This window comes from Panulirus ornatus, chromosome 57 (assembly GCF_036320965.1).
Source record: "Panulirus ornatus isolate Po-2019 chromosome 57, ASM3632096v1, whole genome shotgun sequence".
Classification (NCBI taxonomy): domain Eukaryota; kingdom Metazoa; phylum Arthropoda; class Malacostraca; order Decapoda; family Palinuridae; genus Panulirus; species Panulirus ornatus.
In genome coordinates this window covers 26,282,277-26,309,979 of record NC_092280.1, presented here as the reverse complement: position 1 = coordinate 26,309,979, position 27,703 = coordinate 26,282,277, and the positions used below count along the sequence as shown (strand labels likewise).

General features: G+C 36.5%; 1 protein-coding gene across 11 annotated transcripts in view; it reads left to right on the top strand.

Moving 5' to 3' along the window:
- The first annotated feature begins 2,213 nt into the window (after positions 1-2,213).
- Positions 2,214-27,703, top strand: part of LOC139766332 (tudor domain-containing protein 1-like) — a 36,617-nt gene continuing 11,127 nt past the window's right edge. For 2 of the 11 annotated variants that reach the window (XR_011716847.1, XM_071694841.1), the window contains exons 1-13: positions 2,221-2,414; positions 4,579-5,992; positions 7,041-7,197; positions 8,433-8,604; positions 10,882-11,035; positions 12,165-12,311; positions 13,041-13,159; positions 14,317-14,453; positions 15,751-15,788; positions 17,772-17,964; positions 18,826-18,987; positions 19,598-19,803; positions 23,593-23,682. Coding sequence is in view for 2 of the 11 variants with exons in the window: in XM_071694841.1 (XP_071550942.1) it covers positions 5,885-5,992; positions 7,041-7,197; positions 8,433-8,604; positions 10,882-11,035; positions 12,165-12,311; positions 13,041-13,159; positions 14,317-14,453; positions 15,751-15,788; positions 17,772-17,964; positions 18,826-18,987; positions 19,598-19,803; positions 23,593-23,682 (1,683 nt within the window). In the remaining 9 variants the exon portion in view is untranslated. Of the gene's footprint in view, positions 2,415-2,448; positions 3,153-4,578; positions 5,993-7,040; positions 7,198-8,432; positions 8,605-10,881; positions 11,036-12,164; positions 12,312-13,040; positions 13,160-14,316; positions 14,454-15,750; positions 15,789-17,771; positions 17,965-18,825; positions 18,988-19,597; positions 19,804-23,592; positions 23,683-27,703 lie in introns of those variants that run through there. The other 9 variants (XR_011716853.1, XR_011716851.1, XR_011716849.1 and 6 more) reach the window with 9 other exon arrangements.

Sequence of the window (27,703 nt, the reverse complement as noted above, 5' to 3'; positions counted from 1 at the left end):
GCAGGATTATATGATTATTAATAGTGAAAAAAAAATACACGCTGGTACAATCATGTGCTAAGATTGCTGTAACACGATTCAGTTTTTCATATAATCGAAATCTGTCGTATTCCCAATGCGCCTCACAGTCAAGAGGACATAATATGAACTGAAATTAAGAAATACCAATAGCACTACGGCAAACCTAAATGATGTGATGGTTATTTTTCGTTTTTCCCGCATCTCTCTGTACAAGGAACTTTTATATTATGTCCTTCAGACATATTTGGGCTCTTTTGTTTATTATTCCCCTTGATTCAGGATCAACAAGAGAGAATTTAGAGCAGATTCTAAGTTGAAACGGTTACGCATACTTAGTATCTTCCTTCCCATATATTCCACAAAGTAATGAACTCTTTCTATAATCAATGCAGTATGATTCTGCTTCAAACCTCGGGTGTCTTCAAGTATCAAACATTCATTAAACATCATTCATCATTTTGGAACTTGACTCATTCCTCGACCTTTCAAATTACCAAATAAACATGAAATCTTTGTCACTTCTACATTTTATCTACATTTAGAATCACTACCGTCTCAAAGAGATATAGTCTATTAAGAGGCCTACTTAAATGGATGTTTTCATTGGTCTAAATCTAATTAGAAAAAGGGATTTGCTATTCAGCCGACAACCAGGTTCTAAATGACCACTTTTCCGGTAACCGAACCTCGTAGAATTATTATTTTTTCCATTGTACATTTGGAATATTTTTTTTTTTTTTTTGATATGAGAGGAAAAAAACTATAACCATTCAAAAACTGTATAACATCTCACACTTTGCAAATTTTATAGGAATCATAAATGCAAGGAGACTGTTCGTGGCTCCTAAGCTGCAGTTACATAAAAGCAAATTCCTATATAAAAAATAACATGAATCTCCACAGTTAAATAATCAGTAAAGCACAAGAGCTGTCTGAAATTTGTTATATGTAAACTTATATACAATAAACGTATTAAGAACTGTACTCTGTGTATTTCTCAAACCTGTCGACCCCGGACCTGTATGATGAATTTCCCTCGAAATGAGAAATGTACATTAATAATACATATAATACATACCTTAAACGCTGGGAGCTTATACATATGCATCTATGTAATTATCAACAATAAAGATCAAATTGGTGACTATTCAGAATCAATATCCTAACTAACTTCTAAGGGTACAATTTTTTTTACACACCTGATTCATCAGTCGAAATCTAGGCAACCGAGAAGGTCAAAATGAAATCAATCATTTTCTAATATGTTAGGAATTTCTACATAATATAGCACTGCTACTAGAGAAAGCAAGTGTCAATGGTACGTAAATATATGAGACTTAGCTTTGACTGCTTGAAGAAAACTAGAATAATTGCAAAAGGGTTCCTCGCAAAGAAAGCACAGCACAAAACAGCACAAACTACACACGTTTAGAAATGTACAGATGACGATATATTTTTTCATTTCCTAAAGTATTACACACACTCACACACACACACTCAATGCCAATAACTGATTGTAATAAATTCTCAATCAGTGATTGCCATGTATATTTCTTTATCATATATATTTCAAACATAATTGATATTAAGAAAGAAAAAGTATACGATCTTCTAATTCTAGGTGATTTTCCCGCCCTGGTTGACATGGTTAGGTAAATGTGATAATCTAGGAATTATTGCGTAACAACACTTTATCCTTATCCAGTTGCTGTTGAAAAAAAAATTAATGTGTGGGTGAACATGAGATTGAATAAGAAATAAGCCAGGAATGAAAATATGAACAACTTTATAACAGCTTTGAACGTTCGTTAATACCAAAAACGTTTGGGAAGAATGTAAGCCAAAATCTGAGGCTTGATATCCTATGGGCTATTGAATAAAGAAAAATAATCTATGAATAATGGAGAATGTACACAGCATATGTATATGATATCTATGACTTGCTAGAAATATTTGCGGCACCTTACTGCTCTTTTTTCTTGAGAACAATGGTACCAACTATCACATACCACCAGGATCTTGCAAAAATTTGATAATATTTTGGCAGAGAATTTTTATTAGATAGATTTTATTATAAATATACTTATTCATTCATTTTCAATACTTAAGGTGAACTAATGCTAAGTTATTGCAATATACTGTAGCGGAAGGTCCACCTACAAGTATGGCATCTCTGATAGGTTTAAAAGGTTCCCGTTTTCTATATTCAAGGCATATCATCACACGGATACACGTGTTTAGTGATTTGAATTCTTATTTTTATATCGTGTGATGTGATTTAGTTAATTTCTGGAGGTATTAAGAACCAGTTCCTTCTTGCTCTTGTGATACAACAGAAAGAACTAGGGAATGGAAGCCATCAGCAGCCGCCACGAAGCTTGAGCAAAGGATATGTATGTTTGTTTACATGTATTGGTGTACAATACCGTGTGTAATGCTTGAACATGCTTAGAACATTTTGTATGCGCTCATGTTTAAGCTTGACCTACGTACAGAAGTAAAACATGGTATTGGTTATTGTTTAGTAATTAAATCATCTTAACAGAATAATGTTTATCTTGAACGAGTTTGAATTGTTAAGCAGCCACCGTAATCCCGTTTTCTTTTGAATAACATGGCATACATATTCGGTAGAATACAACAATATATTTTACTAGCCCTCTTTGTCAGTTTCAGAAAGGTATGGGATCAAAAATAAATTGTTGGCCTTGTGATGTTGATGTGGCAAACGTGACCCATGAACTGTTTACGCACAGTATAGCTTGACATCACTAAGCTTGAATTCATTCTTCTGCAAACTTTGATTACTAAAGGGTATGACTGTCGAGGGCAGTTGGTGATTTTGCTAATCAAAAGTACAAAATCTTCGCTTGTACAATGAGAGAATTCTGTTACTGTTCTCCAGCCTAGAACATTTTTTTTTTTTACAGACTATCAGGCCTTCTGTTGTTTGAATTGCACATACCCTCCCCTGTTAGGACACAGTTAATGTCACACAGTGTTTTATAAACTCGTCTCAAACCCCTGCAGTCTGGCATTTCCGTGTGTCAGAATCAAATTCGAAGATGGGGATCCGGACCCAGAGCCGAGTCCTGTTCATAACAGTTTCAAGCTCCTTATGAAAGACTCATGTAAGTTTGTACCATCGTAGGAGGCTTACATTATTGTAGGATTTTACGAGGGACATTGTTCAAACTGACAGGACGACAAGGGATCAGTCCGTAAATCTTTGCATATTTCCAATTCACGGGAACCTTATGGGGTTCATGCTCTCACAAAAACATCTCCAGTTTAAACATTGGTGAATTGATTTATTCATGTAGAGTCTAGTGTGTATTTAGTGTGTACTATGACCAGAGACAGTTTTAAGGCCCATCAGCAGCTTGCCTGTTCATCACACTTCTTGACATAATTTGGCTCATTCTTGCCCCTCTCTAGGTTTAGCCAGTTATGTCCTAAACAGATCTCTAGACCTTCAATTAAGCAGACTCCTTTAGCACAGCCTTTTCACTCGTCAAAATCACTTTCAGGAAGTGGTAATGCCATTTCTGTCTGGGTATTATTGGCTGTCGTAGACATTTCCATTTGTGAGTAACTGTTGGGCAAGGTTTCAAGGTGGTTGATTCGTGGGACACAAGCGGAGTAGATGAGATTAAAGGTGATGCAGTCTTCTTTAAACAGTATTATGTTAATGTTATTTTCACAAATTATGATTATTTGTTCATGATTGTTATAGAAGATTGTTGCTTGGTTCTGGAGCACATGGTCTTTAGGGTGGTGTTAGAAAACTGGAATGAGGCTTGAGAAAAGTATCCACTTATATCCTGTTTTGTATTACAACTCGGTTAAAACATTTTTAAAATAAGGGTTTGTAATGAGAAGAAAATATGTTTGTGGTAGGTTTTATGTTCACATGGTTATTGAAAAGAAAAGTGATAGTTAAGCCCTTTTTGTACAAATCCAGTTTAGTTTCACAATGAAACTAATTTTATGAAACACTTATTTTTGGTTTGTATAGGATGTGGTCTGTGTTAAAAGTAGAAGAGTGGCAGAGCATAATTTGGAGCATTGTATTTCATTTTACAGTGATAAGAGTTGATATTGTAATGGGGAGAGATATGAAGATCAGGGGATATGTGAAATGATTAAAGAATGGTATGTGAAACTCTTGAGAATTTACAGTATTCATGAGAACCTCAGCTGATCTTAGTAATACTGAAGTTTAACATAATTTTTGATATTGCATTTGAAATATACTAATGTAATTGCATTTCTTTTGCCTCTTGACTCACTTTCTGTATCACCATACAAGAAAATGAATCACCTATCATTTGTTGTTCACCATTTGATTAGAGAAAACAGACACTGTTGTTTTAAAAGATAAGGTTAGGTAAGTCTTAACTGGTAAGGGAAGTTAAGTGAAGTTTTCCTTGGCTGTCGGTTTCGTAAGATGGTGCACCTGCTTGATTAACCCGTTGATGTACATGGTAATCGACCTTATATATATATCCCTGATCTTCATAGCCCTTCATTCTATTGACTTGTTTATTATTGCAGAATGAAATATTATGCTTCAAAACTCAACAGGGACTGAAGTGCTGCCAGCACCCTAGAGGACAGTGGTACCACATGCCAGCGGTGCTCCATAGGACATTGCTTGCAAATAGCACTCCAAGCCAATCAGTAGAACACAGTTCCATTGCTGACCAAAAAAGAAAGTTTCATAAGCTAGTTTATGGTGTAAATAAACTGAAATTTTACTTCCATATATGTTATTGCTAGGGCTATTAGTTCTTTTCATCTTTGTTCACAAAAATAAGCAAGCAAGTTCTTTTGGATTGTTAACCACCTTGCCTCTTAAGGGTGATCATTAAAATGACTGAATTTACTTGAGATTTTCATTGATAATGATAACCGTCAAAATGTATTCCAGTTTTTAACATGAAAACACAGCAGAGAAACATGTTATCTTATAGAGTTGCATTTTGTAAATACTACTCCTCATTTATGTCATATGCTATAGAAACAGCCTTTTCTTATTTATGGTTGTGATGCCACACTTTAAAGTGACTGATGAGAAAGTTTTTTGATATGTGTCATAATGTGAACAGTTAGTGCAGAAATATATCAAGCAAAATAAACACAAAAAAATCCTGAAAAAGACGAAAAGTTTTTAGAAGTAAATTGACTCATATAAAGAAATAGAACTATCAGAAGCATATATCAGGACTTACAGATACAGAAATGTACTTCTGAGAAAAGACAAAGTAAGCACATCTGACCACATTTATTATCATGTAAAGATTAGTGTGCATGTTTATAGTGCACAGTAACTGGATCTATGGAGGTTTTTTCATAGCTCAGGTCTTGTTATAAGAAACAGTTGCCACCTTTAGTTACATTGCCAAAAAGAACAGATAGATAAATCCTGGAAGAATGAGCCAGGGGCGGCAACTGTTCCCGTACCCAACCAAAAGGGAGAGTTCAATGCTCTCCTCCTCAAAATTATGGGGATATGCTGTGCTTTTGTAGGTCTTGTTATTGTATGCATATGGTGTAATGATAGGATCCTGTAGCTTATAAATTATTTGAATAGAATATTTTTGTAACAAAAGTAGATTATGTCATGAAATGCATGAATACGATCATTTCTTGGCAGATACGTTAAAGTTAGAAATGAGAAGTATTCTTTCTATTTTCAAGGGAATTTAAAGTTAGAGTATGAATTAAGTATTACAAATATTTATATGAGATGTGGGAAGTTCTGAACAGTTAATCCAAAGCTTTTCTCCAAAAGAGTGTGTATTATGGCCTTTTTTATATCAAATTGAAGTTTTTATGTTTGAAGACAGAACATACTACCATGAATTGTGAATGTGAACAAGAAAAATACCATCTGGAGCAGTTAATGTGCTGTGTTCAGCGAAATACAAGCAGGATTAAGATACAGCTTGACCAGCTCATCTGCAAAGTAAGTTGTTAAATTTTGGGGTTTATTTTTGATATTGTACGTGTGGCATACTAACTAATTGTTGAAATGCAAATTTGTGCAAAATTTTATATAAAGCAGTTGATCATGAATGCATACAGATACACAATCAGGTTAACATATGATGGCAACATTGTTACTTTCATGTTGTTTATAACCCTCAGAATTGTTTGAAATTAGAGCATTTTCCTTTGTGAAAAATTGGTTTGTGAATGGTGTAATCAGGTGTAGCTGTGTAACACAACACACCGTATAATCAACTATAACATGGAGTAAGAAGAAACAAGTTTTGCTTCTGTTGAAGTTGTGGACTTTACTGAACTTTGTGTCTCACAGATATCCAAGATTTAATTTGCAAGAGGCACAGAGCCTTTGCTAAGTGTCCCAAAAATTCAGTCCCCTGCACAGACCATAAGGATAACCTCATCAAATATCACCATATACAGTTTGTTAGACCACTTTTTTATCTATTAACTTAACCTTAATTTTTTTTTTTCTATGACTCGATTTTTTTTTTAGCTGTACAATGAATACTTTTACTATTCATTGCCATCATGGTTTGAATTTTCTAAAAACCTAGTGCTCTTTAAGAGGGAGATATTTTGAAGTATCACGTACATGTATATGCATGTGTTTGCATGGGTTATACAATATTGATTTACATGTTCTAAAAGTTACACTTGTATCCTTTATTCTAGAATATATCTTTTAGGGGTTGAATGGTTAAAGAATGAAGGTGTAAAACTTTGATTCCAAAACGAGTTACATGTTGGGATTGAGGTGCTTTGGAAGCATTAGCACGTTGAACAGTATTAGTATTAATAAAGGATGCCACATTTGTTGAGGAATAGTGCTAACGGCATGGTGGGCAGAGGTTTTAAGGAAGTTGATTGATGAGAAATAGACAGTGTAGGAGAGGCATAATCTTCCATATTGTTATAAAGTTATTCCTTTTTACCATATTCAGAAAAAGTGTTACAACTTGTTTGATTAAAAAAGTTTGATATCTTGCTTTTCTACTGTTGGGCAGGTATCAGATGATGCTTTTGATATCAAGCTTTTGCCTGTAAGTGAATTCCTACAGCGGTGTCCAGAGGTGAAAAGCTCACTTCAGGAAATAGTTTCCCTTCAAAAGTTGATGCAACAAATGATAAAGAAGTGTATACAAAGTATCAGTAATAGCCAAGGTTTGTATCATTTTGTGTTTATAGTGATTGCACATGTTTAGACTAAAAAGCAAGGGAAAATGTGTTCATGATACCCATGTTCAGTTACATGATATTCATGTTCATTTAAACGCTATATTGAATTTTTTTCAAGGTAAACATATCTGTGCACCCGTTACTGTTGAAAGCATGTATCTAGCACTCACATTTAGTTATCGTAGAGTATATTGGAGGGAAATTGGGATATGCTGTAGTACTATTGTTTCTTGTCATGTCTCATGTTATAGAGAGAAAACAGCACAAGTAAAATACTGAAAATGTATAATCCTCGGGATTGCCTATGCTAGTGCATTAGTTCTTTATTAGCACAACCTCTGATTCTGTATTATTTAGGTGTTCTGCATCAGGATAGATATATCAGAAATAGATGTGATGTACAAATGTAGGCTTAAACTTCTGTTGAAGAAATATTGAAACAAGAGTCTTCTATAGGAAGAGATTAGATCATTATTTCGGTTCAGTAAGTTATCATTGATTAGACAGAATAACAAAGATCCTCAGTTCTTACAACATTTAACAGCATTACAGACTGATAGGTCATAGGTCTTCTGTTAACCTTGCTTTGTAGAAAATGTTGCTCTGAATCATATTGATAACATCAAGAATGAAGAGTTCTCTGAAATCAGCAAAGAGTTGATAGTAAGAAATGCTGGAGAGTATGAAAAGGAGTACTCTTTTAATATTAGAATCATGAATGCGTGAGATGAACTAAGTTAAGAGACTTTGAATGCAGAGTACAGAAATTCAAAAACTTCTATGAAAGTAAATTAAGTTGAGAGACTGGGCCCTTTGGGTGTAAAATTCCATCCCTGTAATGTCCAATGCGGTGATACCAGTCAATTGCTATTTAGGGAAAGAACAGCTGTTAGTAGATTTGCTTCTAGTTTCATCACCCATATCAGCAGGCGTCAGTTGTACAAACAGAGATACTGTAATGGGGCAGGTGCAGTTTGTTGTCATAATTTCTCCTTTCCGAGCACTGCATTATGAGTTTTAGTGGGATGTAAATGAAATCTCATTGAAGTGAATTGATAGAGTTGATGAAGTTTTCATTTAAATTGTTGGATTTATTTTTTATTGTATTGTCCATAGCTAAACTCCATTGCCTGCACTCTGAATTATGTAGATTGTTGCCCATTTTATAGATAAAAAGAATGATGTACAGTTTAGACTTACAGAAAAATTTATTCTTACAGAAAGTGAAAGTGACAACAGTATTGTACCATCAGGTGTACTTCCCTATGTGGAGCTTCCTTTAACTCAAATACCATTAGATGGCATTCCACATGCTGTTATGCTCTCACACATCAACAGTCCTAGTCACTTTTATGTGCATCTTATCAACAGTGAAACTGCAACATTGGATAGGTCAGTAATGGATATACATGTTCTCTTCATCAGTCCACTTATCAGTGTTCTGTATTCAGTGCACTCCTCCTCAAGAGCTCTCTCATGTACAATTGATGCAATATGCATGATCCTAAACTTTCACAAAGGTATTCACAGTGCATCTTGTATTTAAAGATTTAAGAATGCATTTGGTCTGTATTATGTATATTTGGGTCTGTAGGCATATGTTATGGTATAAAGTCCATGCTAACTTTTCTCATGCATTATCTAACTATGCTGTGACTCACATTTAGCTCCCAACTTGGCTCACACCATCCCTTTACATGACACCAGTAGTAAATGTTTATAGCAACAATCAGCAGACTCTCTTCGTAGTGGTAAATTTGTTGTAAGATTTACTGTTTGGTGTACATGATATTATAGAACAATCGTTTACAGACAAATGAATATAGAAAATATAAATATCAAAAATTGATGATCATAAACAAGTAAGCAAGCAGTAGCAAACAATTCAGACTTGCTTTGTTATGGTGATTCTATAAGATTTACTGGTGGATATGTATGATATTAAAGAGCAGCCATTTTTGAACAGATACATATCAAAAAGCAACACTGTAAGACCAAAAATAGCATCACACTTTGATAATTGTTGTATTCATTTTTGCGTAGTGGTGGTATGCATCTCAACGCTCTTGCTGTCATAGTGAGTTTATGAGATTTACTATTTGTTTTAAAGTATAAGATATTATAGAATAGTCATATATGAATAAGTGAATGGAAAGAATGGGAGATGTAAAACATCATCATAAATTGATTGATATTTTATCATAACACTTATGTATTGTCAGTAGTGGGTGCCAAAGTGAACTTGCTGTGATAGTGACGTTTTCACAAAATTCACTGTTTGGGATGAATTATATTATAGAGCAGTTATTTACCTAAAAATGCAGGTAAAAAAAAGTTCAATGTAAGACTAATTACAGCATCACAGACTGATAATGATTGTAACTATATACTGTATGTGGAAGTGATATTATGCATCTCAAGAATCTCACTGTAATGGTGATATTAGCATAAGATTTTCTTATTGTTGTATGTAGTAGGTTAGAGTGATAAATTGTTTTTACAAAAGCATGGACTCCCTTTGTATAGCAGTTAGCAATCCTGACTCTGACGAATTCACAGGCCACCCACATTGAAAAGAGCCTCAGCCAAACACGTCAGTTTAAGTATATGTTGCAGATTATAGCATTAAGATATCACTCTCACTCACACATACACACCTACAGGTTTCCATGATGTAGTGATTAGCTTCAGTAACCATGAGTCACATGGATTCGAATCACAGGCTTGGCAGTTGACCCATACCCAACCCAGGTGTTTGTCCTCCCCTCAGGGCTGGTCAGTAAATGGGTAACTGTATTGGGTTGGAGTGTATAGATAAGTTTATGATTTGGACATGTGTATGTGTTTATATATTCTGGAATTAAGACATTGTACATATTTGCTAGTTTGAGATAGGGGCGACAGGAGTGGAAAATTCGCTCACCATAACACACAGTTGTAACACCTTTCCTTACTGTGTTTCTTATCCTTATCTGTGATCATATATTTTATCTTTTACCCTTCAGTTACACTCATTGCTTTATTTTACATAAGAACATTTCAGGTGCCTGTAGTATCTCAAACACTGTCTTTTATCTAGCTCCTACTTTGTTAAATTGTATTTCTTTCTCTTTAAGAGGGCCGCTCATTGTTTTTGCTTCATTTCTCTTATTTATTTTCTGTACTTGTCTTTCCAACAGTCAACACCCTAATGCTGGTCTTTGATCAGACCCATGCAGGCCTGGGTGTTATAAAGATGCATTTGGTCAGAGTTCTAAGGGTCATGTCAAAGGCCAGTGGTGTCAAGGGTTTAGCGAAGATATTTTAGCCTGCTTGTGCCCAAACCATTTCAACACACCCTCTTCTGCTCTCTCAACCACACTCTTTTTATTTCCACACATCTCTCATCTTTTATTACTTACTCAATCAAACCACCTCACACCACATATTGTCCTCAAACATTTCATTTCCAACACATCCACCCTCCTCTGGTCTACCCTATCTATATCCCATGCCTTCCAACCATATAACATTGTTGGAACTACTACTCCTTCAAACATACCCATTTTCACTAACATGGGAAACAACGATCAAGTATGGAAAAAAAGATATATATTGCATTTTGATTTTAGAATATTTTCCTTTTACATACATTATTCTTTTCTGAGGTAGCTCCCATATGTCATGCAGGTTTCATGAGGCAATGCTGGAGAAGTATGAGGATGATGATGAACCACTAAAAGTGAAAGAACTACCTGTAGGTTCTTGCTGGGCTGTCCGTTGGACAGATGGTATGTGGTACAGGGCCCGGGTTGTTGCCAATGTTCTCACTTCAGTAAAGGAGGTAAGAAAATGTTCACCTCATGTGAAGGAAGGATCATCCTGGGAATTCAGACATTTCTATAGAGCTAGTTTGGACACTACTTTTTATTAGAAGTGCAAATTGATTTTTAGACCACCTTATACAATATCTCAGATTTGTTCCAAAACCTCTCCAAATCCATCTCATCCTGCTTGTTCTACTTTTTTGTTGAAGTCAGGCTTCATGAGGTATGGATCCATTACTATTTTTACATGTGTTTACCTTTAGTCTTAGAGCCGAGGATCATTTACTTGACTAAGAGCCTAATTAGTATTAACAGTTTGTATATCCTTTAGGGTAAATGCATCATTAAGCTTTCAGGTTTATTGTTACCTTTCACTTACAGCAAAATTTTGGTAATGTTAGGATTCCCTGAAAAAATATGGCAGTGTCAGGTTCCCAGAAGTGAAAAGTTTTATATAATTTTCATTTATATATTTATTTATTATACTTTGTCGCTGTCTCCTGCGTTAGTGAGGTAGTGCAAGGAAACAGACAAAAGAATGGCCCAACCCACCTACATACACATGTATATTCATACACGTCCACACATGCACATATACATACCTATACATCTCAACGTATACATATATATACACACACAGACATATACATATATACACATGTACATAATTCATACTGTCTGCCCTTATTCATTCCCATCGCCACCCCACCACACATTAAATAACAAGCCCCTCCCCCCCGCATGTGCACGAGGTAGCATTAGGAAAAGACAACAAATGCCCCATTCGTTCACACTCAGTCTCTAGCTGTCATGTATAATGCACCGAAACCACATATGGGGTATTAATATGTAAGGAAAACGTTTTTTCTCTAGGTATAGACACTTCTGATGATAAATGTGCTGAGACATTGTTAATAGTGAAAGTTTTGATAGCCTGTAGATAGTGCTCACTTAAAAGGTGACAAGTGTAAAGTGCAGTTGTGATTCCTATATGGTAAACACTATTTGATATGTGTAATGCAACACTTTTTGAAATTTTTGATATTTTATGCCACAAGTTTTTAGAATTGAGATGTGATATCTAGATATGACTACAGATGGTATGCTGTATCATGATTTCCTTATTTGAAATGTATTCTTGTCTAGGAGAGTTTACATGAAATACATCCGAAAGTGAGTGTTCACTTTGTTGACTTTGGAGATACTGGAATAGTCAGCATTAGAGACATTCGATTACTGCATGAAGACTTCACTGTCCTTCCTTCTTTGGCAATACCCAGTTGCCTCACTCAGGTAGGATTCCTTTGTCATTAATCCCATTGAGGAAGCACATCTTGACACCTCCTTAAAAGGCATTGCTGTATATCTGTAGAATGTTAGAGTTTAGCACTTAGTATATGAGGCCAGAGAAGCCCATCTGTCTTAAATGCCATGATCTTTTGGCGGTAACTCCTGATTGACCCCATCAGCCCATGGGCTCATGACCTCACTTCATCATTCCTAGTCTCCAGCATTTCATGCAATCACTTACTTTGTGTATTTTCTGTGTCTTGTGATGAAATGTTTATCCTGTGGACCTTGATACATAAGTATCTTTCTGTTTTATAAGTGTTTTTCTTGTATTATTGTTTTATGGTTTCAATTTGATATGGGTTTGTTACAGTCTTTTTAAAGGATGTGGTTTCAAGTAGATAAACATTGATAAGGGCAGAGACAGAGGTCTTAAGATAACCATAAAAACTGATATATATGTTTTTAGATATTTGTTGAAGGGTGTTACTGGACTTCACCTGCATGTGATAATACTGTGAGTGAAGAGTCACCTTTGGCAACGTTGTAACATTGTCAGTAGGTGATGAGGAACATCTCACCTCAAAGGAATCCTTGATCTTTATTGGACTACTGCCATGATTGCAGGAGCTCCAAGAAAAGGGTCATGGGTTGTATGATTAGATTATTTGTTGAAGAATGTGAAACAAATGATATTGGTACTATACTGAAATTGATTTCAACTTTGTATAGGTATATCCTCTTTGTGGATGGCAAGAAAACTCATGGTCCAAGAAGAGCATAGATGTCTTCTTGGATTTGTGTGGAGGCTTTGGATCTGTTGTGTTTGCATACTTTCAACATGATAATTTGTAAGTTTTATTGAACATGTTTGGTATCTTAATCTGCATCTCTTCTCTTTGAAGTAATTTTACCATTACAGAACGATGTTTGGTGAAGAATTTATAGAAACCAGAGATAGATTTAGGATTTCAACAAGCTATGATTTTAATTTTTGATCATAGGCCCATGGATACTTGCAGAAAACTCAAATATTTGCCCTACAGGTAAAGCTGCATGTCAAAGTTGGGGTTTTGTTGTAGAATTTTTGAAAACTTTGAAAGAATATCCAAGATGGCTTTCTGGTGTTCCATGACAGTATTATCTTGGGTCTGTTATTTTACTTGGAAGGCGGGGTCCTGTGAAAGGTTGAATCAGTGTTTGTAATGGTGGAGAGATATAATTAGATAGATAGTAATGTTGGAGTGATGAATGGTGTGTAGAATTTAGACAAGAAAGAGTAGCTTGTGCAGGTCTGACAAGCAAAGATTCACCTTCAATGAGGCTGTATTGTTGTCAGTGGACAGAAAGAAGTAAAGTTTCATCAAGGGCTTTCATACTTAGAAGGAGTCCATAATTTCTCCACACCTGCATAGAGTGCAGCCTTGAAGTTGCAAGAGACCCATATATAGAGTAGGTTATGGGATTGTATGATATTAAATGTTAACAAACTATGCTTGCAAGTGAAACACTGTAAGTGAGAAGTCACCTTTGATGAGGCTATATTTTCAGCAGATGGAGAAGAGTACAGCATCTCGAGGACCATCTTCTCAAAAGAGGCAACTATACTCTGCTTCAAGGATAATATAAATATATAGCATATTACTCCTTTTTTTCACCACTAATGCTTGGATTATAGTCACAGGAAATGAGTGTAAGAAGAGAGAAATACCCACGAAGAGTGATATTGATATGACTGAACTGTATGAGATTGTATTGAAATATTTGGACACAGAAGTTCTTCTCTTACATTTTAATGTGAATTAAAGGGACATGAGCTTGGGTGAGAAAAAATTTTTAATGCATCTCATAGAGAGAGGCTTGTGAATAGTACATTAAAAGTTTGTATGCTGGGTATGGACATCAGGGAAATTTATCAAGATATATTGTTGATTAATATTTCTGAAATTTTTTGTCTGTATTTTGAAATCTATGATATTAAGTAGGGGGTGTTTTATTTACTATCAAGGAGTGGCATATACAGCATCACAATCAAGAGACTAGATGGCACAATAGTGAACAAGGAGATTGTAGCTCAAGGATTTGCTTCATCAAAGTTCTTTTCCCAAGAAACTGACCACCATGAAGACTTACAAGATCCCAAGGGTAAATGTCACTATGTATCTTTGTTCTTTGTATAAAGCAGATTGCTGCATATGTATGATTGCCATATTATGCTGCATATGTATGATTGCCATATTAGCCTGACCAACAGATTTCTGTTTCTGCATTTTGAATTACTGAAGCTTTTACAGTTAGGTCATATTTTGAAAATGATTGTTTTTGGTTTAATTATGTAACCACAGGACTCCTTTTATGGAGCTCACACTAGCTCAAGGGTGCCCAACTATCAGTAGTAGGGAAGTGATGGATACCTTTGGAGTCGGAAGTTCTTTACTGAGATTGTACTCCATTTCATCTTAGATTCAGGGAGGGGTAGCAGTCATGGACTTCCTCACATTTGAGGAAAGAAGGGCAAGAGGAGGTATGATTACAGGAGAAAGAAAGATGTGACTGTGGAGGAAAGAAGGGCAAGGGAGACATGATTTTGGGGAAAAGAAGGACAAGGGGGGGATGTGATTAGTCCTTTTATAATGTCATCACAGAACTTCTTTGAGTAAGAGTTATTAGCCAATTGTAGAGGGGAAAAAGAAAACCTTACATCATTATATCAGACTTGAATATGAAATCCCATTCAAATGAGTGAAAATATGAGGAAGAAGATAAGGGAAGTAAAAAATTGGAGGGAGTGGTCTTGGGAGATTCATTTCCTGAAATAATAGAAACAGGAAAATAATAGCAAAAGGTAGAGATGAAAGGGGAAGACCTGTAAAGACTACTTTCTGGAATGTGTTGATGTAAGATGTTGCTCAGGCATGCATGAAAATTTATTTTTAAGGAAGGAAATAAGCTGTGTAGTGAAGAAATTCCTCAGGAAGCAAACAGAATTCAGTAAACAGAGGATGGGGGAGGGAAGTTGACAAGCGGCAGATTGATTAGAGACACACTGGGAGACTCTGTTCCAAAATTAAAGAATAGTAAAGTTTTAAATTTCAAATTATTTCCACTGTAGTCAGTAAATGGAAACCAACATCTAGATGAAATGAAAAGGATAGTGAAAAGATTAATAACAGAAAGAGACATCACCTCGTGATGGAAAGATATTTAAACTAATTAAACTATGTATCCTATGAGGAAATCTTTCCAGGCTACCTGGTTTAGTGTTTGAATTGATATGAACAGAAGTGACCCTTCAGTACACTGAAAAGACATCATCAGTCAATAATTTGGAGGGAATATTCATAAGAAAATTCCATCCGCATGACTTTATATGATTAATATAACAGATTTTATTAAAAGTTGTATTATGTAATTGTGTTGATAATTTGATTTTCTTTTGCAGATGTAGGAAGAACAAGAAACCCTCCAGATGAAATACCTGTAAGTCTTTTCTTACTGCATATTGGTATTAGAAAAGTGTGTTATTAGATTTATCTTTTGGGTTAATTTCAGTTGAACATTAAATGGCCACATTTGATCTTTGCCTTCTAGGAGAACCATGCAGTGTATGGATAGGGTATAGGAAGAGGAACAGCATGGTGGAATGAATGTTTAAGAAAGTTTGGTAATGAAAAAATGAGAAACGAAGGAAAAGAAGAACCTTTCAAAACGTAGTGATGAATGTACGGAAGAGCATGTAGAATATTTAGTTTTGAATAACTAAGTAAAGAAGGTGTAAATGATTAAAAGGAAACCAATTAAAGACCTTAGCAAAAGATGACTGAAAATGTAGAGAAGAATAAGTGAAAGGAGATATATTTGTAGAAGGACAGTGTTAAAATTAAAAGTGCACTAGACTAGCTTGGAAGTTTGGATGAGATGAAGGATGAAGTTGTAGGAGGTGAAGAGAGTACTTTCAGGAAACAATTTAGGATTATGATGCAAGAGATGTGAGTATTGATACAATAGGATGAGTGAACAGGAGTGTACAAAATATGTTTTCCAAGTTTTTAGATTTTATATTTCCATAAAGGGAAACCCAGTGACCATAGAATATGAGGGCACACACAAAGTACAAGACTAGATGAGGCTATAACCTCATTTGAGGGCAAAGCTCCTTTTCCATTCTTTTGTTCTGTGTGTTCCATATGTCAGTGCCACAGTGCTCCTCCTGATAACAGTATGGTCTCTGCCTCACATAGCATGAGCAGAGAGAGGGATGAGCCAAAGCAAAATAAAGGTAAGATAGAGGAAGAAATAAGAACAGTAAAATAGGGTTAATGAAAATGTACAGTCAGAATCAGAAAAATGGTTAAAGAATGAAACTGCAAGAAAGTTGCTACAAAGATCCATGGATGAAGCATTGTAAAATAATGCTATGACCACATAGGATTGATGCCAGATGATAGATTTGTGATCTCTCATAGCATGGTTGACAAAGCTAAGAGTTGTAGACTGCAAAGGGATGGAAAAGCCTTAGGTGGAAATAAGAGAATGTTTTTCCTTCCTGTGAAATGGAAATATATTGTGTTTTAGAGTGGAAGTGCAAATGAATGTTTTTCATTCATAATATTTTAAAAATACAAATTTTAAGTAATTATTTGTAAGCATTTGCTCACTAGCGCTCTGAATTTATATTTCTGTCAAAATTGTCTTTAAATGTTTTCCCATGTATATGAGGTGAATCGGGTGCTTACAGGATGTCATTTCGCTTATCCTATAGCCATGTTCAGTTTTAGATATAAACTTCCATGATAATATAAGTGTTTGTTACATTTTCATTTTGCTGAGCCTGTTTGATTTGTTACAAGATCATGATCTATGTCCAGTACTCCATGTACTAACCCAAATTGGTTCCATTGCACCTGATCATAAATCATTTCTCACACCATCATGTGAAATATCTCTAGCCTTAATTTTTTTTCTCATGATTTCCATCCGTATTCTCTGTGGCCTGCTACTTCTCCATATACTGTACCTTCAACTCTACAGATATATTCCAAGACAATATTATTATTTACCATGCATCAAGGGTGACCATTCCGTCACAAAAACTTTTCATCCATTAACCAATTTCGTGTAATTTTCATCAACCTGTATCCTACTCACATCTTCATTTTTTACCCTGTCTGTTCTCCTAATTTCAAAATGATGTGCATGGTTTTCATCTCAGATACTATTTATTTGATTTTATACTTCAATTTGGGTTTCACCTTTATACATCTGATAGGATAGTGTTGGTCACCTACAATAATGGAAACTTTCATTTTGATTCTCTATTGTTCAGCAATACACGGATATCACCTTGCCTCAATCATATCTTACGTAATACCCATTCTGTATGTTTGATAAGCAGCCATGATAACGTTCCACAACTTTGACACACACACACACACACACATATTTCAAATATGCTCTCTTCAGGAAGGTTGGAATCCAATGTCAAGTGCATTTTTAAGCCCTGAAAATACAGTACACCACAATGATGAATGTGCAGAGAGTATATTCCTGGGAATGAAGAATACTGATGAGGCAAGACTTTGCAAGTTTTATTGCCAGGGGAAAAAGTGTTATCGGGGAGAAGCTTGTCGGTGGGTTCATGAAAGACCCAGAGAAGGTAAGTGACTTTGCTTTCCAGTTGCTATGGTTTTCATTTTATAGCAAAACCAACAAAGCTTCGTCTTTAGGATGTAAGCAAGTATTTTCTTAGAAATTAAATTTGATTTTTCCTTCATAGACATATATGATAAATCATACTATACCTTTGTATATATTTTAGATGCTATTCCTTTCTCTAGTATCATCAGAAAAAGTGAGCTATACATACCCAGCAAAGTGTACTATAATGGGTGTTAGAGGAGTAGCTGAAGCTTATTAAATTGTATTCAATAGGTGCCTTAGATACAGAAAACAAGTATAATTGATCAGTTCATCAGTTTTTGTACTGGTTTACAAAAGTCTGAATCAGTCAGATTTTTGGATAGTTTAAGATTTAGGCTTGAAAAGTATGAAATATGTCCTTGTAGGGCTAGAAAAAATGTAATCCAAAAGATAGATATTCTTTTGAACATCATATTTTTTTCTAAGAGCTATCCTTTTAGATTAATTTCAATTTAGAATTAATACTGTTATAGTACAAGTAAAGTTCTTTAGGACTAATAATGATCATATTCTTTCAGTTAAAACTAAAGTAAAGAGGATCTGAAAACTGGTCTCAGTCAGCTTATGTATCACCTAAAAAAAAAAAAAAAGCTGAATTTTGACCACACATTATAGCAGTAGATGGTGGTGTTAGTGGATTACAGAATGAGGCTTTAATTACAAACACAAGTAGATTTTTTTATAGTGTTTAGATGATAGCATAATGTTCATTCTTCTAGGTTGCCAATACAGAGCTTCCAAAAGAGGTAAGAATGAACTTATCACAGGTTGATTGTGGGACTGTCCTGTTTCGATTTTTTCTCATTGTATTTTACAGGTGTAACTGTGGAAAAGGAACAAGTTATCCATGATTATTTGGAATCTTATCCTCTACCATATGAAGGATCTTTACTAGCAGCTATAGTAACATCAGTTATTACCCCAGTACAGTTCCATATTTATCTTCCATATGGAATAAAGTGTCTCCAGCAAATAGTTGGTAAGTAAACCTCTAAAGTATTCCTTTCATTGTTACCCTTTCGTATGGAAGTGAAGAAAGGATTAACGGACACCGTAGTCCTCTCAACCCTGACCTTTGCAGCCAAAACATGGACATGGGATTGGTCACAGATGTCAAGAATCCAGGCTATGGAAATGAGTTATTTGCAGGGAGCATGTGATATCACAAGATGGAATGAAGAAAGTAATTAGGGGGTTTATGAGAGATTTGGTATGGCATGGAATACAAAGAGAATGAATTGTGGAGTGGTAGAAACATAATACTTGGAGGTGGTTTGGACATGTGGAAAGAGTACAAGACAGGAATTTTACAAGGAGTATATATAATAGTAGTTTTAAAAGGGTTGGTGTAAGAGAAAGACCCCTTGTGACTGAGGGAAATAGAGTGGGACGTATTGGAGGAAGTGAAATGGGGGATGAACATATGGATTGCTGGATGGTGGATAGGCATGTAAAGACAGGGATAAGTGGAGACTCTTTTGCTGTGGCCACTCCCCTTGATGGGAGTTGTAGCAGGGAATGGATGTCAAGAGATATAAGTAGAGAGAGTTGTAAATTTTTTAATCAAATAAGATTACAATTTCTCATAGATGCAAAGGATGGAAGTCCTGAAGAAATCAAGATGTTAACTTCATCCATGCAAGAATATTACAAGAAATTTCCTCCCCAGTCACATAGTCATCTCCCTGCACCTGGGGAGCTAAAGGTCCTTTGTGAGTTGAAGAATGGCAGGCTGGATTGCTCAAGAGTTCGTGTCATCGAAGTTTACGAAGGGGAATCTGCTTTGCAAGTCAAGGTACAAGAATCAATTTGAAGTTGGAGTTGTGACTGCATGGTAGTATAATCTCTCTCTATTTTTTTTTTTAGTGTTATGTATGCGCTATTCTGCTTTACAGTAGTGTAGCTCTTACCAAATCTATAGTGCACACTCTGGGTAAGTTACTTGACTTAGGCTTCTTAACCAGTCTACTGTGCATGTAATCCTGTCTTCATTATGAAGTAGGTAGGCAGCCACCAACCATGGAAGTTTATTTGAGGTACTCCCCACCTGGGTATCAGGAGGGTTAGTGATGGTTGCTTAGTGAGTTGGCACTTCAATGGTTGTCAAATTGCATTCCTCTGACTCAGGTAGCTGTCTTTTCTTTCTGCCTCACCCATATGTGGACTGCTTGATTTCTGTCCATAAACATACAATCTCCCCTTTGACATAAAACATGACAACACTCAACTTGCACAACTCATTCTCCATGATGCTAGGTTTGTGTGTGGTGAATGCTATATGGTAGCCCTGCCTTTTGGCAAAGTGGTAGGAGCAATAGATTGAAATATTAGGTAGGTACATCAGACAGGAGTATTAGAAAGAAACATCAAGTAGAAGTAGCAGTTGGAACGATAGGCAGGAACTTTAGTTGGACACATTGGGTAGAAGTTTTCGGTAGAAACATTAGGCAGGGCCCTTTGGAAACAGTGCACTAGAGTTGCCCTCTGCCAGTGGCTTGTTAGGGTGTGGCACTAAAGGCTAAGAAGCGACACTGGAGTTCATCATTTACAGAGACGTGCTGTGATCATCCTCTTGAGGGTGTTCCTGAAGGGATTGGGCATAAGATAAATAGATAGACAGAGAGAATATATGCATTTCATGCCTTTTCCCTAACTTTTCTTTAACCACATTATAGTGCAGCAATGAAATCCAGTATTTGTATTATAAGGAGCTTTGTCTTTATCAAATGATTCTCTCTTTTCACTTTCTCCCAACCCTGTCTCAGTTTTTGCTTGTTGTTGTGTTAAATCTCAGTGCTTTTTGTCATCTGTCCATTTTTCCTCCTTGATGTAGTTAACAATTCATCTGTTTATATGAGTTTGCCCTATTCTCTTCCTTAGCCTGCTATGTTATTCCTGTCTACAGCCTACATATTTTTTCTTCAGCAGTCACAGGTGTCTGTCAGTTTTTCAAATATTCGTTCACTACCGTTTATGTTATTCAGACAACCACTTAGCTTTATACTCAGTGTATTGTACTTACCTCTTCACTACAACTTACAATAACCTACTTCTGATGACAACTTTTACACTTTTGTATTTCGTCCTGCTTTAGCCAATAATCTGGAAATGTTTTCCAAGTATTGTACATAGTGTTGCATAATATTCCCACTTCTTAAAGTCTTCCATTTCTTCATCTTATTATCCACAGTTAATTGTTCCAGACATGTTTCATACCCTCTGTCCACACTGTACAAAAGTATGAAGGTATTTGACCTTGAGAAAGATATTAGTGATTTTACTAACATTGGTAAAGGGAGCAAGGGGGAAGTGATAACAGGTAGTGATGGAATGAGTATTTTGAAGGTTTGTTGAATATGTTTGATGATATAGTGACAGATGTAGGATGTTTTGGTCGGGTTGGTGTGCGAAGTGAGAGAGTCAGGAAAAGTGGTTTAGTGAAGAGAGAAGAGGTGGTGAAAGCCTTTGCAGAAGATGAAATCTGGCAAGGTGGCGGGTTTGGATGGTATTGCAGTTGAATTTATTAAGAAAGAGATGACTGTGTTGTTCATTGGTTGTAAGGATATTCAGTGTATGTATAGATCATGGTAAGTGCCTAAGGATTGGCAGAATGTATGTAACAAGGGTGAAAGGCATGTGTATGAGTAGGAAGAGAGGAAAGTGATTAGTTCCCAGTGAAGGTTGGTCTGTGGCAGGAGTGTGTGATGTTCCCTTGGTTATTAATCTGTTTATGGATGGGGTGGTTAGGGAGGTAAATTCAAGAGTCTTGGAGCGAGGGGCAAGTATGCATTCTGTTGTGGATGAGAGGGCTTGGGAATCGAGTCAATTGTCTTTCGATGATGTTAAGGTACTGGTGGCTAATTCAAGTGAGAAGCTGCTGAAGTTGGTGACTGAGTTTGGAAAAGTGTGTGAAAGGAGAAAGTTGAGAGTAAATGTGAATAAGAGCAAGGTTAACAGGTTCAGCAGGGTTGAGAGACAAGCTAGTTGGTATGTGAGTTTGAATGGAGAAAAATTGGAGGAAGTGAAGTGTTTTAGATATCTGGGAGTGAACTTAGCAGTGAATGGAACCGTGGAAGTGGAATTGAGTTTTAGGCTTGGGAGGGGACGAAGGTTTTGGGAGTGATGAAGAATGTGTGGAAAGAGAAAACATAATCTCAGAGAGCAAAAATAGGTATGTTTGAAGAAATGGTAGTTCTAACAGTATTATGTGGTTGCGAGGCATGGGCTATAGATAGGGTTGTAGGAAGGAGGGTGGATGTGTTGGAAGTGAAACGTTTGAGGACAATATGTGGAGTGAGGTGGTTTGATTGAATAAGTAATGAAAGGGTAAAAGAGATATGTGGAAATGAAAAAAGTGTGGTTGAGTGAGCAGAAGAGGGTGTGTTGAAATGGTTTGGGCATATGGAGAGAATGAGTGAGGAAAGGTTGACAAAGAGGATATATGTGTCAGAGGTGGAGGGAACAAGGAGAGGCAGGAAATCGAATTGGAGATTGAATGGAATGAAAAAGATTTTGGGCAATTGGGGCCTGAACATGCAGGAGGGTGATAGGTGTGCAGGGAATAGAGTGAATTGGAATGATGTGGTGTACCGAGGTTGACTTGTTGACAATGGACTGAATCAGGGCATGTGAAACATCTGGGGCATGGATGTGGATAGGGTGCTGTGGTTTCTGTGCATTACACATGACATTTTGAGACTTAGTGTGAATGAATGTGGGTTTTTTGTCTGTTTTCCTGGTGCTGCCTTGCTGAAGCAAGGGGTGGCAATACTGTTTCCTCTGGGGCAGGGCAGCACCAGGAATGGATGAAGGCAAGTATGAATGCATATATATGTATGTCTGTGTATATGTTGATATGTATATGTATGTGTGTGTATATGTCTGTGTATATGAGTGGATGGGTCTTTCTTCGTCTCTTCCTTGTGCTACCTTACTGACATGGGAAACAGTGATCACATATGATAAGTAACTGGATAGATGATATTATTCATGTCATGCTTTCTTCATGCTCTTTTCTCTTATGTATACCCTCACTTTCGTACATCATTGCTGTCATTTATCTTTTCCAACCTATACATTTATATCTTGTAGCATTATCTTTGTTAAAGTACTCACATCCACCAAATTATATTCAAAGCTATGATCACTTCCTTCTTGTCATCTGTTTTCTATCATGTTATCGTTATTCCCTTAATCATTTGTGTCATGGTCTGTGGTATGCTGATCTGCTGCATAGTACTTTATGTAGTTCATGGATTGTTTCCCCCCATCCCTCATCATCATAATTACGATCTATCTGTATCCCTAACGGCTGTTCCCCTTGGGAACTCCCTTGAGAGGGTGGCCACAGCAAAAGAACCTCCATAACTGATGAATTCACACCATTCCCTTATGTTGTCTTCTCATATGTCATGTCTATATTTTAAGTCTGTCAATTGTACTGTCATTTTTGATATTTGTTTTCTGAATAAAAGAAAGCTGCTAGGAAGAATGACAGGATTTTAAGGAGAGAACTGCTTTAGGCTATAAATGTTCTTTTTCAAATTGAATTATCATGATAATATATACAGTCCCTTAATTTCAGGTGTTCTTTATTGACTTCGGTTTTTTGGAATGGGTTAATGGAGATCAACTGTATCCTCTTGCAGTCCAGTTTATTCATATGGCTCCTCAAGTAAGACAGCATTTTGTGTCTGTACTTATGATAATAGTAGTTTCAGATTATACTCTTAAAGTATATTCATTATTCATGAAAAGCTTTTGGAGTAATTAAGATACTGAATGAATATAACAGGAGTAGATATCATGGTGTTTGAGTGGCATGATATGTTTAGAAAATTCTAGATATCTGCCCATACATGAGAATTGATGTTACTAGACTCTACATGCTTAGGGTTACACCTTTAGGGAGGTTGTACAGTCTCACTTAAGAACTTCTATTTCCAAAGGAGTATATGTTTCCCTGCTTCTGTAGGTAGTGTGTTTTTGGGCTGTAGGAGCATAAAGAAAGATCCTGAGTAACACTAGGTCCTGGGTTAATAATAAGTAAATTGATAGATATCAGGGAATTCATTTCCTGTTGTATTAAATGACTCTATGAAACTCATCATATCCCTGTTTCACTGTACACATCAATTTCTCTTATGTTGACATACATGCTATCTTTCCTTTTGCTTCTTCCAGAGCCTGTCCCTGTGCCCAGGTCTGTTCATCTCATTCAAAAACACTTTTTACAGTAAATATCTTCACATGGCTATATCACCTTAGTACCCCATTCTTTACTTTTCCCAATTATTCCAAAACCAGTTCTATATCTCACTTGAATTTCATCTGTAGTTGATAACTGCTTCTGTGATAACACATCATCCTCTTGCAAAGTCTGTTGTAACCATTTGTAGTCAGCTCCCTGATCTGTTCTGGACTTATGGTTAACTAAATACATTATTATTATTTATTTTTTTTGTTATTATATTTTGACACTGTCTCCCGCATTAGCTAGATGGTGCAAGGAGACAGACGAAACAATGGCCCAACCCACCCACATACACATGTATGTACATAAACACCCACAGATGCACATACACGTACCAATACATTTCAAGTTTTTTTTTTTTTTTTTTTTTTTTTTTTTTTTTTTTGCTGTCTCCCGCGTTTGCGAGGTAGCGCTACATTTCAAAGTATACATACATATACATACACAGACATATACACACATGTACATATTCATACTTGCTGCCTTCATCCATTCCCATTGCCACCCCATCACACATGCAATGGCACACACACACACACACACACACAACACACACACACACACACACACACACCCCACGCACATGTGAGGTAGCACTAGGAAAAGACAACAAAGGGCACATTCGTTCACACTCAGTCTCTAGCTGTCGTGTGTAATGCACCGAAACCACAGCTCCCCTTCCACATCCAGGCTCCACAAAACTTTCCATGGTTTATCCAAGACACTTCACATTCCCTGGTTCACTCCATTGACAGCATGTCAACCCAGGTATACCTGGTATGTTCCAATTCATTCTATTCCTTGCATGCCTTTCACCCTCTTGTATGTTTAGGCCCCAATCGCTCAAAATCTTTTCACTCCATCCTTCCACCTCCAATTTGGTCTCCACTTCTTGTTCCCTCCACCTCTGACACATATATCCTCTTTGTCAATCTTTCCTCACTCATTCTCTCCAGGTAACCAAACCATTTCAATACACCCTCTTCTGCTTTCTCAACCACGCTCTTTTTATTACCAAACATCTCTCTTACCCTTTCATTACTTACTCGATCAGACCACCTCACACCACATATTGTCCTCAAACATCTCATTTCCAACATATCCACCCTCCTACCCACAACTCTATCTATAGCCCATGCCTTGCAACCATATAACATTGTTGGAATCACTATTCCTTCAAACATACCCATTTTTGCTCTCCGAGATAACATTCTTGCCTTCCACACGTTGTTCAGCACTCTCAGAACGTTTGCCCCCTCCCCCACCCTGTAACTCACTTCCACTTCCATGGTTCCATCTGCTGCCAAATCCACTCCCAGATATCTAAAACACTTCACTTCCTCCAGTTTTTCTCCATTCAAACTTACCTCCCGATTGACTTGTCCCTTAACCCTACTGAACCTAATAATCTTATTTTTTTTTTTTTTTTTTTTTTTGCCGCTGTCTCCCGCATTTGCGAGGTAGCGCAAGGAAACAGACGAAAGAAATGGCCCAACCCACCCCCATACACATGCCTTGATTCAATCCACTGACAGCACGTCAACCCCGGTATACCACATCGCTCCAATTCACTCTATTCTTTGCCCTCCTTTCACCCTCCTGCATGTTCAGGCCCCGATCACACAAAATCTTTTTCACTCCATCTTTCCACCTCCAATTTGGTCTCCCTCTTCTCCTCGTTCCCTCCACCTCCGACACATATATCCTCTTGGTCAATCTTTCCTCACTCATTCTCTCCATGTGACCAAACCATTTCAAAACACCCTCTTCTGCTCTCTCAACCACGCTCTTTTTATTTCCACACATCTCTCTTACCCTTACATTACTTACTCGATCAAACCACCTCACACCACACATTGTCCTCAAACATCTCATTTCCAGCACATCCATCCTCTTGCGCACAACTCTATCCATAGTCCACGCCTCGCAACCATACAACATTGTTGGAACCACTATTCCTTCAAACATACCCATTTTTGCTTTCCGAGATAATGTTCTCGACTTCCACACATTCTTCAAGGCTCCCAGAATTTTCGCCCCCTCCCCCACCCTATGATCCACTTCTGCTTCCATGGTTCCATCCGCTGCCAGATCCACTCCCAGATATCTAAAACACTTCACTTCAGTTTTTCTCCATTCAAACTCACCTCCCAATTGAATTGACCCTCAACCCTACTGTACCTAATAACCTTGCTCTTATTCACATTTACTCTTAACTTTCTTCTTTCACAAACTTTACCAAACTCAGTCACCAGCTTCTGCAGTTTCTCGCATGAATCAGCCACCAGCGCTGTATCATCAGCGAACAACAACTGACTCACTTCCCAAGCTCTCTCATCCCCAACAGACTTCATACTTGCCCCTCTTTCCAAAACTCTTGCATTCACCTCCCTAACAACCCCATCCATGAACAAATTAAACAACCATGGAGACATCACACACACCTGCCGCAAACCTACATTCACTGAGAACCAATCACTTTCCTTATTATCATTGTTATTATTATTATTATTATTATTATTATTATTATTATTATTATTATTATTATTATCATCATTATTATTATTATTATTTTTATTATTATTACTATTATTTTGTATTATTATTATTATGACTATTATACTTATTATTATCAGTATTATTTTAGAACCCCAGAACCTCTTTCTCAGGGGCTTCTGCAGCTTCAAGGCTGTACTGCACACAGGGAAATGGATGATAGTTATTTTTAAAGTGAAAAGTTGTTGGATGAGACTGTACTCTTTTGTTAACTGGTGGTGATAGTCTTGTCAAAGTTGCCTTTCACTAGCAGTTAAACTTCAAGCAGGCATAGTCTAGTAACCTGGACATCTATCTACATCTCTGATGCCTGCTCCCACCAGGAACTCCAATCAAGGGGGTGGCCACAGCAAGGAGTCTCCACTTATCCACCATAATGCATAAGAATAGTAAACACAGCTCATCATTGACATTTCCACATTAGGACACCAACAGGTTTATCTTTACATGCTTATATTATTGTAGTACAATAATTTTGTATAAACTTCAGGATACCTTCCCTCATCTTCATTAGTAATATGAAATAAAGATGAAAGGAGTAGGTTGATAAGAAAATAAAAGTTTGTTAGAAGCTGAACCATCAAGTAAACAGATGGCAAAGTGTTTATTTTAAAATTTTATTAAAAAACTAAAATATTTTATTTGTATGAATTAAAGAAAGCAAATTAGCATTTTGTTAAAGTGATTATTTGTATTTATTTATTATCTTTAGTCAGTGTCTCCTGCATTAGCGAGGTAGTGCAAGGAAACAGATGAAAGAATGGCCCAACCCACCCACATACACATGTATATACATAAATGCCCACACACTTACATACACATTTTGTTAAAGTATGAATGAATATCTGTTGAAGAATGACAGCCAGTTTTGGAAAGAGGTAAAGTG